General features: G+C 32.8%; 2 protein-coding genes and 1 long non-coding RNA gene across 4 annotated transcripts; 1 reads left to right on the top strand and 2 right to left on the bottom strand.

The window, feature by feature from the left end:
- The first annotated feature begins 7,994 nt into the window (after window positions 1–7,994).
- LOC111830387 lies at window positions 7,995–9,559 on the top strand. 2 transcript variants are annotated; one of them, XR_002833698.1, is made up of 3 exons: window positions 7,995–8,960; window positions 9,034–9,168; window positions 9,406–9,559. It is a non-coding gene; the product is annotated as an uncharacterized LOC111830387 (long non-coding RNA). The 2 variants fall into 2 exon arrangements; XR_002833699.1 differs by having other exon boundaries at window positions 7,995–8,321; window positions 8,756–9,168.
- Window positions 9,560–9,593: 34 nt separating this feature from the next.
- On the bottom strand, window positions 9,594–10,880 carry LOC17885511 (plant-specific TFIIB-related protein 2). The gene is made up of 2 exons (XM_006292931.2): window positions 10,004–10,880; window positions 9,594–9,907 (listed from the first exon to the last, which is right to left on the bottom strand). Exons 1-2 carry the CDS (start codon window positions 10,857–10,859, stop codon window positions 9,738–9,740), a joined length of 1,026 nt encoding a protein of 341 aa, XP_006292993.2. The 5' UTR covers window positions 10,860–10,880; the 3' UTR covers window positions 9,594–9,737.
- A 436-nt stretch (window positions 10,881–11,316) lies between these two features.
- On the bottom strand, window positions 11,317–13,248 carry LOC17886213. Its single transcript, XM_006293013.2, has 6 exons — window positions 13,108–13,248; window positions 12,415–12,616; window positions 12,278–12,326; window positions 11,985–12,202; window positions 11,796–11,903; window positions 11,317–11,721 (listed from the first exon to the last, which is right to left on the bottom strand). Exons 1-6 carry the CDS (start codon window positions 13,124–13,126, stop codon window positions 11,529–11,531), a joined length of 789 nt encoding a protein of 262 aa, XP_006293075.2. The 5' UTR covers window positions 13,127–13,248; the 3' UTR covers window positions 11,317–11,528.
- Window positions 13,249–15,313: the final 2,065 nt, after the last annotated feature.

Consider the following 15,313-nt stretch of genomic DNA (forward strand, 5'->3'; position numbering starts at 1 on the left):
GGGGGGTCACCTTACGGGTTATTACAATAAATATAAAATAACATAAAACTATGGATAAATAGTCATTTTATTATTTTATTAACACCATCAATATTAACAGTAAGAATAACTAAAGCATTCTTATTATTCACTAAGTTTATTTCACAAACATTAAAATTGAAAAATTACTATAATTTTGTAAAGCACTCTTTTGCATTTTAGTATACAGTTTGATTCATTCACATTTCTCTTATACTCTTAGTCATACTTCCTTTTTTTTTTCAACAAAAAAGGAATTATATTAAGATTTAAGCTTGTCAAGATACATTTGATGCTGCAGCCATCTTGGTGGACAAACACCATTACAATAGTAATTCCTATCTAAACAACCAAATTTCGCTAAAAGATGGGCAGCTTCATTACAAGAGCGTTTTGCAAAAACAAAGAAAACTTCAGAAAAGAAACCGATCCAATGTTTTATATCTAGAATAATTCCTGCAACCGAAAAATTGTAAAGTTTTCCATTGAGAATATCAATTAGATCAGAACAATCACTTTCGAAGTAAACTTGACGATAGCCTTTCATCCAGACTTGTTGCATTGCAGCTAGAAGTCCTTTTGCCTCAGCTTCTAGGGGAGTAAACGAATTTGGAAGTAAAGAAGATCCCCAATACTTGGAAATACCTTCATTGTCTCGAATTATCCAGCCACTAGAAGATCGATATGTGTATGGATCAAAAGCCGCATCAACATTACATTTAACAAAGGGGAAATTTGGTCTACACCAGGTCATGGAAGATGTCGGATTCGTTGGAGGAGAAACCAAGGCAGGTTGAGTAGGTGTTGTCGCCACAAGCCATTCAGTTACATCAGTTTTAGCTTTCATTATGAGTTGGACATTAGAAAGGCTGGTTTGGTTAAAAGTTAACTCATTCCTTGACTTCCAAAGATGCCACAATAACCAAATAGGAAGTAATTTATTTTCCTGTGATATATTTAGATCATGTTGCATTAGTAAAATATCAGAAATATGCTCCTCTGTAGTTTTGGAACAATTGTACAGAGAAGTTAGAGGAGTATTCGATTCCTGCCAAACTAGAGTAGGATAATGGCATCCGAAAAAAATATGGTGGATATCTTCAGCTTCAAGTCCACAACGGAGGCAAGTAGGATCTAAACGCATTCCCCGAGTATTAAGACGAACATTGGTTGCTAAAGCCCGAGAAAGAAGACGCCATAAAAAGTGTTTCAATTTTGGCATTATCGGTAGTTTCCATATCTTTGTCTTTAACACGGTCGAACCATAAGGGATAAGGGTTTGATTATGAACATTATCAGGATGATGAGTAATAAACCAATACCCTGATCTGACATTGTATTCACCCGATGATGAATATGGCCATATTATCTTATCAGAAGTGATTGACTGTGGAATATATATATTGAGTAATCTTGTTTGGTCTTCTGGATGCACTAAGTCTGTAATTAGATGAGTATTTCAACATTTATAAGTACCCCAAGTCGAGATAAGATCAGATATTTGTAACGAAAGGTCCGATCTGATGCCACGCACAGGGGTAGGAGGATGTGTTGGAATCATGTTATCGTGATTAAGGCTAATGGATTCACCCGTTCCCAAATTATATCGATAACCTGATTTAATGATTTTCAGACCACATAAAATAGATTGCCAACCAAAAGATTGATAAGGTTTAGAAGTAGCATTAAGAATATGATCATCTTTATAGTAGCGAGCTTTCATAACTCGTGCGAATAACGAATCCGGGAATCTTAAAAGTCGCCAAGCTTGTTTAGCAAGCAAAGAATCGTTGAACATCATAAGATCTTTGAAACCTAGACCTCCTTCTTTCTTCGGCTTTTGTAGTTTCTTCCAAGCTACCCATGGAATGCCACGGTTATTATTGTTGCCTTTCTCCCACCAGAATTTTCTTAGTAAAGAATCAATCTCCGAAACTACTCCATGGGGAATTTTAAAACAAGACATAGTATAAACAGGCATTGCCATTGCTACAGATTTGAGCATGATTTCCTTGCCAGCAGGTGATAGCATCTTTGAACTCCAGTTAGTTGTTCGCTGTTTAACTCTTTCCAGAATATAGTCAAACATTTCTGATTTTTTTCTTCCGAATTCTTCAGGAAGACCCAAATATTTACCTCCCCCCCCCATGGTTAGGTATTTGCAGAATTGATTTAAGATGAGTACGAGTGTTTCCAGAAACCCGGGAGCCGAAAGTGATCAAAGATTTACTTGTGTTAATTATCTGACCCGAGTAATATTCATACACTTCGAATATTTCTTTAAGAGCTCGGCAATTTCGACTATTCGCTTGACAAAAGAAAAAAGAATCATCTGCGAACTGAAGATGAGTTATCGATGGAACACCATTTCCAATCCGAATACCTCTTAAATCCCCAGTCGATGCTCTAGACGTAACAAGGTGACTTAACATATCGGCACAGAGGATAAATAAATACGGCGAAAGAGGATCCCCTTGACGAATGCCTCGTTCCGGAATAATGTGGCCATGAGGAGATCCATTAACTAGAACTGAATATCTTACTGATTTAACCATAGCCATAATCCAGCTTATCCAAACATCAGAGAAACCAAAAAGTTTCATAGTTGTTTCCAAAAATTCGCACTCAACTCTGTCATAAGCTTTACTAACATCTGTTTTGACTGCCATATAGCTTTGAGAAACTCTCTTTCTAGATTTTAAAGAATGCATTACTTCATGGGCAATGAGAATGTTATCAGTGATCAAACGGCCCGGAATGAAAGCTGCTTGTGAGTCAGATACTATTAGGCTTAAATGATGTTTAAGTCTTGAAACTAGGCATTTAGAAATTATCTTATAAAGAACATTGCAAAGAGCTATAGGTCTGAAGTCAGAGAGGGTTGTAGGAGAATCAATTTTAGGAATTAAACAAATATTTGTATGGTTAATACTTGGTTTCATGAAGGAAGTGGCAAAGAACTCTCTAACCTCTTTTATAATGTCTTCCCCAACAATGTCCCAATAACTTTTATAAAATCTTGCAGTCAAACCATCTGGTCCAGGAGCCTTATCATCACCAATTGTACATACTGCTTCATAAATCTCAGAATCACTAAATTCCTTTGTCAGGTCATCATTAATTGCAGGAGTAACTGTAGCTTGAAAATCACCAAAATCAATCGGAGAGACTCGATGACCAGAGGTAGAAAAAAGCTTGTTGAAAAAATACTGAGCATGAGAACCTATATCTGTATCTCCTCTGTGAATATTATCATCATCATCCTTAATACTTGTGATATAATTTTTTGCATAACGAGCTTTGGTGCTTGCATGGAAGAAGCTAGTATTTCTGTCACCAACATGTAACCAAGTGTTACGACTCTTTAGTTTCCAGTAGTATTCCTCATCCGAGTAAGCTTTTGTTAATTGTTGTTGCAGGTTTGGAATTATTCTTCTCTGCGATCTGATCGTGCTCGCCATAGCTTTGTTGAGAAGAAACTGTAGATGGTCTATGCGTTTGGCTGAATTAATATTAGATTGATGTTTAGACCGAGACATAGCTCTACGACAGTTTGTTATTTGATCTGAAATTGAACAATGAGGACTTGTCTTGCAATAATTCCAACTTCCAGCCACTGTTTTTTTGAAGTCTGCTAAACCAAGAAGGCGTTTATCAAAACGAAATGGTTTTTTATAAGCAGGATTTGTGATATTTATTGTGGTAAGAACAGGCTTGTGATCAGAGCCATTGAAGTCTAGAAATTCTGCTTCAGCATTTGGAAAAGAAGCAGCCCATTCTGAGTTTACCATGACTCGATCTAAACAGCACTTGATTGTGTGATGGTATCGTTCTCCTACCCAGCTGAACTTATCACCTTTTGATCGCAAATCTTTTATACCACAAGATGAAACCATATGACGGAAGTTACGAAAACTCCATTCATCTCTAATTGGACCTCCAATTTTCTCAGAGTTAGAAAGAATTTCGTTAAAATCACCCATAAGCATCCAAGGAGCACTACGGGTTAAGCTAATTCTTTCTAATCTTTCCCACAGAATATGTCTTTGATTTTGAACAGGATGTCCATAAACACAAGACAAGTAAAAACAGAAATTATCATATTGCATATGTACATCAATCAAACGATTGTCTTGAGATATCTTAGTTACAGAGATATTATCACACCACATAATAGCCAAACCACCACTTCTACCTTGTGGAGGTTCAGTAAATAAGTTATTGAATCCTAATACAATAGATAAGTCTTGCAATACATTACAATTATTTAGAGTTTCACACAGAAAGAGAAGAGAAGGCTTGAAATATTTACAAAGTTTCTTCAATCGTGATTGCGTTTGGGATGCAGCCACGCCCTGACAATTCCATGAGAGGACTCTCATATTGGTGGTGGGGGTACCGGGCCCCCCGCGCCTCCGTCGAACTTCATTTCAGAGGAAGAACCCTGAGACTCACTCCTCTCGCGTTTCTTGATATGGCTCAGGACCGCCATGTCTTCAGACTCTTCACATCTTTGGTAATAAGCCTCTGCTTCAGCCCTCTTTCTCTTATGAACTCCTCTTTCTGCAGTGGAAACAGGGGATTCAAAGTGAACTTGTTTACCTGCAAATTTAGCATGAAGATATCTAACCCTTTCTGCAGTTAACTCCACATCTTCAAAGGCGCTTGGTATGGAACTTGAGTCAGATTCCGTGATTATGAACTCCCTTGTTTTGTTCTTGATTTGGAGACCAGGAATCTCTCCAAAGGGTTCAATGGTTTGCAGCGTGTTAGTATCAGATTCGGGACGTGGCCCATCATCTCCATCTTGATCAGTGTCTCCGTCTTCACCGTGGTGGTCATCTCCCTCATCATTTCCATCGTCATTGGGTGGGAAAACAGGGTCATCCGCATGAGTAATCACACAATCCTTCTTCTCATGCTTCAGAGAGCCACACTTTGAACAAAAGTTCCGGAGTCGTTCGAAGCGAAACTTCAGAATCGTGTTGTAAAATTTGATACTTAGTCATACTTCCTATTTGACAATATATTTAAAAATATTAAAATTTGATACAAGATGACAAATTTTACTGTAACATCTATATTAAAAACAAGAAATTCACCATAGTATAAATTTGGTAAATAAAAAAACATATATATAACACCGTAAAAATATAATTATTAATGTATTACAATATAATGAATATTTAAACTTATAAAGGTTAGAAATATCATAAAACGGGGTTATAAAATTATATTACAGAATTTGTTATAAGGTATGATGATTTACATTGTTATTAATATAAATTTAGAATATCATTATTCCCACGAATACGGGTTAAATATTTATTATTCTGCTAACACCATCAATATTAGAATACTAGACTTATCTAATTAAGTTCATTAAATTAATATTATGTAAAAACATGTAATCTTGTGGTATACGAAAAGTAACAATCAAAATAAAATTTTAAAATTTTAAACACTATACAAACCAAACATTACTAACAAACAAACAAATATAACTTAAAATTTTTTAAAATTAGTTATAAAATATTTATAAGATTAATTTTCACGTATCATTTCGTTTCACGTGTGAATCACATAACCTTGACTATTAATTTTAGTTTCATTATATTAATTTAGTATTAAATGCAATAAAAATATTATTTTAATTGCATATACACAAAAATATATATAACAATGCCTTAATTGTATTAAAAGTTAAAAAAAGTAAATCAATTTATAATACAAAATCATAAAAACATATATATAAAAACATAAAATAATAAATTGTATCGTGGTCATGTATCACGGGGTAACTTCTCGTATATAAGTACAAAACCGGAAATATATATACCGCAAATGATACATTACTCCCGTTGGACCTCGACTAATATGCTAAACCAATTTTAATTAGAACAGAATAAATTATAAACGATTGGAATTCTATATAAGAGAAACACGTTAAATGATGGACTCGTGGTGTACCACGGGGTAAAATCTAGTTAGGGAATAAATATTAATGCGAATATTTTCATGATTAAATGATATTGTTTGCTCAATTATAGGATGTTTTACAAATATTATTTCTTTATTTTTGCATTAGTTATGCTAATATCATAAAATTTCTTTATTTTTAGGTAATTCAAGTTGATAAAGATATGATAAAAAAATGTAGACATATCTTTTCAATACTAATTGTTATTAATTGTTTCTAATTTATAGTTTCATATTGCATATTTAAAAATAACTAAAACTTGATTGTAAATATTTTAATATAATATTGTAATTGTTTAGGTACAATTAAATGCTTAAAAGAAAAACAAATACGAAATGTAAAATATAATAAGAATATTCATAATACGATTAGTAAATTATAATAAGAACATTAAAACAGAAAATTAAGGAAAGAACATTAAACCATAAAATTAAAGAATATTAAACAAAAGAACGAACCTACATATTCAGAAAATTAAGAAGTCTAGAGAGTGAAGAGTTAGAATTTGCATCATAATAAGAAAAAATATTTTAAAAGAAAATATGAATTTGATATAATTATAATTTTTTTTCCATATTCCTGTAAAAGAAAATAAAATATATTAATATATATGACATATGATAAAATAATATTATAAATGCACATATCGATTTGATCTATTAAACAAATAGCTATCTAAAGTTATTGAAAACGTGTAAATCATTTTATTTTATTTAAAAATAATATGATAAATTCTACTATATAATATAGATGTACAACAAAAAAAATTGAAGAACGATAAAAGAGATAGAGAGAGAGAGAGAGAGGAAGAAAGTATATTAAGGGCAGCAAAATCCAAGTTATTGAGTTTCGACATCTGAAAAGATATATGCTTATTCTTAGGTTTCATAAAAACCATTTATTACTTTTCCCGTTCCAACCGTTCGATAGAAAGGTAGCCCGCGCATCAGTTCAGACGAGTATTAACTCGCCGAGCCGCGTTCCCTTTTCTCCGAACAATCATCCCGGAAAAAGTCTATGCATATTCTCATATTTCATGCTAAACAACTTTCTCTTTTCATATCAAATTGTCATGCGAGTTTTAACAAACATCCTACCATGCGATTTCTATAAGATCAAACACTCATCATGCGATTTCAAACATATAATATTATGATCTCAAGACTTTAAAGATTATCATGCGATTCTAGGTGTTCATGCACATATATTGATCGGTTTTTATTAGAGAAATATTAAGGTGATCATGCATTTATATTCGATTTTCATGTTAATCATATATTAGGATTTCATAAATTCATATTAATCAAAGCAAACAACAATCCATATGAGAAACAAGTTATAATCGATTTTAAGGTTTCACATTATCACATGAAAAGCAGTTCATAGAACAATCTCAGGTATTAGGGTTTTAGATTTCATGCAAAAAGCAGTCCAAACAACAATCACATGTTTTAGGGTTTTAGAATTTCATGTGAAAAGTACTTCAAACAAAAATCTCATGTTCAAGTTTTCATGGTTTTATAATTATAAACATGAAATAATGGTTTTAGGGTTTATGTTGTATTTACCTCTTAACCACCGATTGAATTCTGAATGGATTTGGACCGGGAGGTAAAGACCTCGGTAACTCAAACGAATCTTAGAACCGCCGTAAACCTCCTTGGATTAGCAAGAAAACGTCGAGCTCTTAGGTTTAAGGTTTAGGGACGTTTTTAGCTTTTAGCTTTTAGGGTTCTTAGAGAATCGTGCTGATAACGTGTTGTAAACTAAAGAGAAGATAGGGGAATTCGTGATGCCTTTATTAATGAACCAAGCATTCTTTATATAGAGGATGGATACAAGGGAGAAAAATAAAACATAATACAAATAGAAAAAGATTAAGCCTACACAATATTGGACGGACCGGACTTGATTATGGGCCGGTCCGGACTGGGCTTGTTATGACAATCCACCGCTTGATTTATAACAAGACCACCGATGTCTGTGAAAATGAAGATGTCAAGTCTCGCTTGATTTCGCCGCCTTGGATGGTCCGCAAGATCAACACGAACGTTTTTGGGATGAGTAGCTCGAGATTCTTCTTGGATTGTTATCACGACAGCTTGAGATTCCAAGGCGAGGATTGTGTTTTTCCAAGTACGATGAGTTCTTGAGGCAACCATTGTTCCAAATGGACCAATCAAGTGAAGAAGTTGCAGTCAAAGTAAAAGTGGTCACCACGACTCCTCCGGCTAAGAGCAGCAAAGGAGACAAAGAGGGTTCGTAGTTAAACCCCCAAATTTGATGATTCTGCTCCTTTGAGCCAAGTCTAGTTTAAACCAAGGTACTTATATGGCTTCTGAATCCTAAGTAGATTGTAGACTAGACCAGTGTAGAACTTTTGAGAGTGTGAGAGTTGTAAGGGTAGGCTTGCAGAGACAGAGACCTGATTATGTGATATCTAAGCTTTATCCAGTTGAAAGCTTCATTTTTTACTTTGAGAATCTTATGATAAGCTAAGAGTCTAGTAGAGTTAAGTGAAGACTCTAGTCCATTTAGAGGCTTTGCCATTAGTGTTATTGACTAAGTATAAATGGAAGTGTGTGAATCATTGTGAAAGGGCATCCTGCGTGATCATCATTGTGAGTTTGTCGGAGTTTATGGTTTGTGATTTGTATTGTGGATTGAGAAGAGATAAGAGAGAAGAGTTCATAGCTTCAAGTCTTATGATCTTATTTGCTAACCAAGACTGATATACTCTTATGTTGCTGAGTCCAGTACCAAGCAACCCACATTGATCCTGACTTAAAGAAAAGAAGCCATACCAAATTAAAAAGGCAAGATTTTTTCCATGTGTAGAGGTCCCTTATGTTTCCGTATGTATCGTAAGTGGAGCACCAGAAGTTAGAAATATATACCAGCCACAACAGTGTTGTGTATGAGAAGAAGCCTGTCTGCAAAAGAGAGAGATTTGGCAGACCAAGTAGAGATTTTTCTTCCCTTAACCTGTTGGATAAGAGTGCTCACAGTTACTAATTGAGAGTTTCTTTGTGCAGACAGGAACCACAAGATATATGATAATCCAGCTGCAAAGAACCACAAGATTGGTGTAGCAGAACTTGTAAGACACTCTGAACTGAGTCAATAGAGCCATCTATAAATATAACAAGATCATCAGCAAAACACAACAGGTGTGTAAGCTTAGATCTTGGTAATTAAAAAGGCCTTCCTTAGCAGCTTTGTTTAACATTTGAAGATAAGCAGTTCAATGCAATAACTTGTGAAACTTGAACCCATCTTATCAACTGTTTCTGAAATTTGAATACTTCTTAGGCTATACTAATGATGTATTACACATCTCAAAGTATCAAAGACTTTAGCTATGTCCACTTTTGATGGTGATTCTTTTTTGGTTCTTTGTTATATAGTGTGGTAGCCATTAACAATCTCTGCAACAAGTACAGTGTTTTCAAGGACAAGTCGATCTTTTCACAAAGGCAAGTACTCTTGTTTGGGAGAAAGAGAGAGAGAGAAGGATAGGTTTTAGCCTAGAGACAACTTTATAGATAGTATTGCAGCTACATATGGATCTTGATTTTTATATATATAGTAAAGATTGTAAAATGATTACAAAATCCCCCAAGTCTGAATATATATTTCTCTTTTCAACAAGCCAACTTTATATTATATTCAGACAGACATATATATGTAAACGCATTAGAAGAGAGACTACACAACAATCTTTAAATCAGAACATTGTCTATACTGAAACTTTTGCAGAGTCCCAAGAACTTATAATACCTCCCAGCTTCTTCATAATGTCTTCTTCACGAGCGTACCAGTTTGGTATAATCTTTGACGCGTAAGGGTAAATGTCTTTCACAGAGTTCTTTATTGTATTCTCGACCACTTCCGAAACCATCCCAATCTCTGCAAAAACCAAACACAATGAGTTAAAGATTTAACATGTAAAGAGATAAACATAAACCCTAACTTGTGGTGAAAGTAAAGTAATGATTAAGTTACCTCGAATAGGTCTCTTGTTGGTCTGAGATATATGAGAGATCATGAAGATAACAGCAGCAAGAACTGACTTAGGGTTTCTCCGGAAAGCGAAATTCTCAGCTTTCTCCACGGCTTCTCGAATCGCTTTTATCTCTCTTTGACTTATATCAAGTTTAGAACAGAACCGACGAACAAGTTCTCCTGTGTTTATTATAATCGCTTGAGCAGTAGCAGACGAAGAGGTTTGATCTGACTTAAGAAGATTCTTTATCACCACACTCTCTTTACGTATATCCTTCAAGGTCACGTTATTGGAAACCATAGAGATCTCTTTCAACGTCCTCGACAGATTCAGTTCACGACAAGCTGTTGAAACAGAGGCAGCACAGAGAGCGTTAAGCTTCTTACCTCTACGTAGCTTCGTGTTAACGTGACCATCAAACTTAGACACAATCTCACAAGCCCTAGAGTTGATTACGGTGTCTAGGTCAAGTGCTTCTGTCATTCTTTGGATCTCACGAAACGCTTCCTTGATTACATCTTCGTCATGGTTCTTGACTTGGTTCTGTGCTCGGTACAGAGTTGAGATATCATCTTTGGAAACAGAGGAAGAAGAAGACTTCTCTTTAGGTTTCTCGATGACGGTGGCGAGACCGCCGGATTTGAGAAGAGGGTTCGTCGGAGCACCGACACGATTTGGGTCTCTGTCGTTGTGATTGTCGTCGGTTGCAAAAGTTCTCCATTCTTCATTGAACTCGATGATGTGAGCTTCAAGGACGAGACCACACTCTGAACAAATCGTGTCGCCACTACTATGATCAACCACCATTATCGTAGGTCTCTTGCAATCCAAGCAAGTCTCTTCTTCCATCAACATTTTTTTCTAGGGTTTCTTTCTTCTTTGTGATTTGTTGTTTCAAGGTATGATTTTTTTCGATTTGTTACCAAAAACAGTGTATTTATAGAGAATCGAGTAAAGGTAAAATTCCTTTTTCTAAAAGGATTTTGATGCTTTTTCACTTTTTACAGTGTTACTAGTATGTAAAAAGGAAAATTTCCTTTTTCTTTTTTATAAAGTAAAATAATTTCAACAAAATTAATTAGTTTCCCTTTTTTATAAAGTAAAATAATTTCAACAAAAATTAATTAGTTTCCTTTTTTATTATAAAGTAAAATAATTTCAACAAAAATTAATTAGTTTCCTTTTTTTATAAAGTAAAATAATTTCAACAAAAATTAATAAGTTTCCTTTTTTTAATAAAGTAAAATAATTTCAACAAAAAATTAATTAGTTTCCTTTTTATTTTTTATAAAGTAAATTAATTTCAAAAAAATTAATAAGTTTCCTTTTTTTTATATAAAACAAATGTTTTGTAACCACAATATTTTAACATATGCATAATTTACATTAAGTATAGTCTACATATTTAACAAAGATTTATACAGTGAAAACTATATACTAAAGCTTATATTTACTGATTCACTTAAGAATCTCCGATGGATATAAACATCAAAACTATAGTTTCTTCTCTCAAAAGTCATATGATCATAGAGGAAGACAATGTAGTGGCTCAGGTAGGTTCACTGGCATTGGTATCTCAAGAACGTATTGCTGCGGGATAGGTCTTGTAATGGTCTTTGCGCGGTTATAAAACTTGCCGAGATGGTTTATCATTGAGAATCTTTCAAGTTCTTGGATCTCTAAGATGATGTCTAATACTGATGTGGTCTTCTCAAAGCTACAAACATAAAAATGTAACTTATGAAAGACTGATCTATCCAAAGACAATTAAAGACTGATCCATATCCATACCTTTGGAAATCACTTTCAAGCTTTTGTATATTTTCCTTGAAAGATTTGACAAGTGAGGAATATGTTTCATCTTTATGATCATTGGCCGTCTTTGAAGTTCGATTAGTACTGGACAAAATTAAAACTCTTATTAAGGAAGTGAGCAAATCAAAAGAAAATGAGATCAATCTAAACTATCATGGAACTCACTTTGTGCTTTTCTCCAAATGCGAGCGACATTTGAGAGAACATGAATCAGCGAGGGTGATTCTTGACACAAAGTAAAGTACAATCTCGTAGTTGAAAGCTGCCGCGTTGTTGTCTATCGAGAAAACAAACGCTGGTGCGGGTTGGAGAAGCTGTTGCATAAGATGTGTGGATACAACAAGCCTTCTCTTTGAAGGGGATATCACCTCATTTGGATCACACTTTTCACCAAACAACAAGTCTCTTTATTTGAAGATGGAAATGGGAATAAGTAAAGGTAAATTTGATTATGGTACCTTTTCACATAGTGTATTTGTCACAAGACACCATTCTTGTTCTAAGATACTATAGAAAGCAAATGTTTAAACTATTAAATATGGTAACACAAATGATGTTTCCAATTCATGAATGTGGTATTAGAATTATTACTAACCTGATGCGGTGACATAAATCTAAACCTTGCATATAGACTTTGTGCCATGGTGATTGCAAAAATGTTGAATATTTACGCTTATTCGGTCTTGATACAACCATCTTTTTGTGCAGAGTGTTTGATTTGGTCAGTCCATTGTTAGACTTCCAAGCATAATTGTACATCCCATGCATTTCTTGACCATCGTTCGCCTTCGGACACCCTGCATTACACCGAAAAATTGTCTTAACAATTGAAATGTGCCAAAGGTCTTGGCCCTTGTGTTATCTTCTAAAGCACATGCTTTCATAATTGTTTCACTTCTATGTAGGATTACTATTTTAATTTGGCACAAAACTTTAAATCTCTTTAACAATTAAAAATCTTGTCCATGCTTTTACATTGATTTTTTCATCACAATGTCACAAAAACTTAAACCTTACAAGCTACAAATTAGATTTTTTCATCACAATGTCACAAAAACTTAAACCTTACAAGCTACAAAAGATTCAAGAATCCATATATGTAATGTCATTACCATGTCTATGCTTGAATGTTTTGTGAATCAAACTAGTGAATGCATGCAAAAATTGTGAAAACGAAATATTTTTTATTTTGATATGAACATGCAAAGAATTTGAGTATAACACTGGATTCTGATTAACTATTAGTAAGCTATTAAGTAACAATATACATAAAGGCAGTGACATTTACCTGAGAAGAGCATGATCATGAGCAAGACAATGGATTCTGATTTATACTATTCAAATCTGGTTTTCAAACTTCGTTTACAGTGAAGTGAAACTGCATAACTTCTCGAGAGCTGGTTCACATATCCCACTGAGGTCGATGAAACCAAAGAAAACACATCATTTCTTCTATTGTGGCTTCTTCTATGGGCCTCTTTTGCTTTATTAATTGGGCCACAATGATTTAAGTTTGGTTCTTTTTTTTTTTTTTTTGTTATGAGCCATTTGTCTATTGGACCGTAGCTAGTAGTTTGTGTAAAACATTTTACTCTTTTACTGTATACTGTATTTTGCTATTATTTTGTTTGGGTTGCTGCTCTCTTTCTTTTTGTACTCGAATTCTTTTGGTTAAATTACAGCGTTAAAGAAAGAAAAAAGGAAGCATGGTGTTTTTCGTCCTGCAACGCAATAATGCACATATATTATTATTCAACTCGACTTTTTTTCTTGTTACCGTTTTTTGAATTTTTATTGAGATTTGCAGAATTAATCAACATATATATATATATATATATATATATATATATTTATATGAAAGCTTTTAAAAACATAAGTGGTATTTATCTAACGGTCCAAAAACATCACAAACCGCATTTGTCCCGCAAATTTATTTGCTGTAAATATCGCAGTTGGACCGTACCGCATATTAAAACCGCACAGTCAAATATGCTGTCACCGTTCGGACTCTAAGTTTACTGTATTCGTAGTGTATACAAAGCATTTTCTTTTTGTTAAAAGAAACCCATGTCAGCAACCGTAAAATGCATTTTGTAAAAATAAACAACACCAATCCGCTTTCAAAAAAATATTAACAAGCTACGTAGTACGTACCATGCCTTTTTTCCTTTTTTCAAAAGAGTATCTCAATTTATCATGTAAATATTATTCTAATTACCAATATAATATAGCGAAAACAACATATAAAAACACTATATAGATTTTTTTTTTGGAGAATAATAATAGGAGAAGAAATTATGCAAGAGAGATATAGATGAAAAATACTAAATAGACCAATAACAGAAATTAAAAAATTAATTAAAAACTACAATCTAAAATATACAAATAGAATAGTTTAACAAAAAAAAATCACAAAGAAAAGTTCCTTTTTAATTGGCATTGAGGATTTTGCCTTTTTATTTAAATATTTAGATTGGTTATTTTAAAAGAGACAAAAAGATAACTTTACACATTATATTTGAGTTCTCTTGGTTCAGGTTTCTTAGGGTTTAGTGTTGGTTATTAAATGAATTATTCATATGAAAAAGTCATATGTGTATAGAATTTTAAGAGTCCAAAAATGGAAAATCTACAAAATCTTAAGAAAAATGGCAAATCCATAATATTTTGGATGATAAAATGTCATTTTCTGTAATAATTCCTAAATTGTATCATATGTTTTCTCTCTTAAAATACTAAATACACTAGGATTTACCCCGTGGTACACCACGGGTCTATAATTTAATATATTTCTTTGGTTGATCATTTTCGTAGTTGGTTTATATAGTTTAGTTTTATACGTGTTTATTTCATTTAATTTAATATAATTTTATGAATTTGTATTATAAGTAGATTCATAGATATATGTCGTAAACCCGTGGTACATCGCGGGACAATTTTGTTGTAAATAAAAAATTATATTTTAACTTAACCCGTAAAAGATTTTAAATATAGACTACCCGCAGAAAAATATAATCATATTTATGTAAACTCAAACCCGTTCAATCATATTTATGTAAAATATTATTATATTTTAAATATTTATAGAGTTAAAATATTAATAATACTTTTAATTTTTGTAGAGTTTAAATATTTTTCATTAATTTAATATTCTATAAAACTTAAATAAAATATCATAATTTTTAGCTTCTAAAAGTTTTAATATTTATCATATTTTAAACTTGTTAAAAAAATAAAATTTATAATATTCTGAAACTTTTTTTAAAAAAAAATTCTTAAATAAAGAACCGGATTAAACTAAGAAATTTTTTAATTTGGATACTTGATCAAAATAAAATTTCATGCTCATTTGTAGTTGTAAACATATTAGTCTGTACATATATCTTTTCCTTTATTGATTAAATTAAATACCTCCGTTTTCAAAAATTTCAATTGCAAAATGTGTGAAAAAATTTTGTATTTTTATTATAAATATATTTTATGTAATAATATAA

Source organism: Capsella rubella, unplaced genomic scaffold (genome assembly GCF_000375325.1).
Source record: "Capsella rubella cultivar Monte Gargano unplaced genomic scaffold, Caprub1_0 scaffold_5, whole genome shotgun sequence".
Taxonomy (NCBI): Eukaryota; Viridiplantae; Streptophyta; class Magnoliopsida; order Brassicales; family Brassicaceae; genus Capsella; species Capsella rubella.

Coding starts and splice junctions, on each gene's coding strand:
- LOC17885511 (XM_006292931.2), bottom strand. CDS start 10,859: ATGTTGATGGAAGAAGAGACTTGCTTGGATTGCAAGAGACCTACGATA. Junction 9,908..10,003: donor CAACAAGAGACCTATTCGAG/GTAACTTAATCA, acceptor TGGTTTTTGCAG/AGATTGGGATGGTTTCGGAA.
- LOC17886213 (XM_006293013.2), bottom strand. Junction 12,327..12,414: donor GATTTATGTCACCGCATCAG/GTTAGTAATAAT, acceptor TGCTTTCTATAG/TATCTTAGAACAAGAATGGT. Junction 11,722..11,795: donor CTTGAAAGTGATTTCCAAAG/GTATGGATATGG, acceptor TTATGTTTGTAG/CTTTGAGAAGACCACATCAG.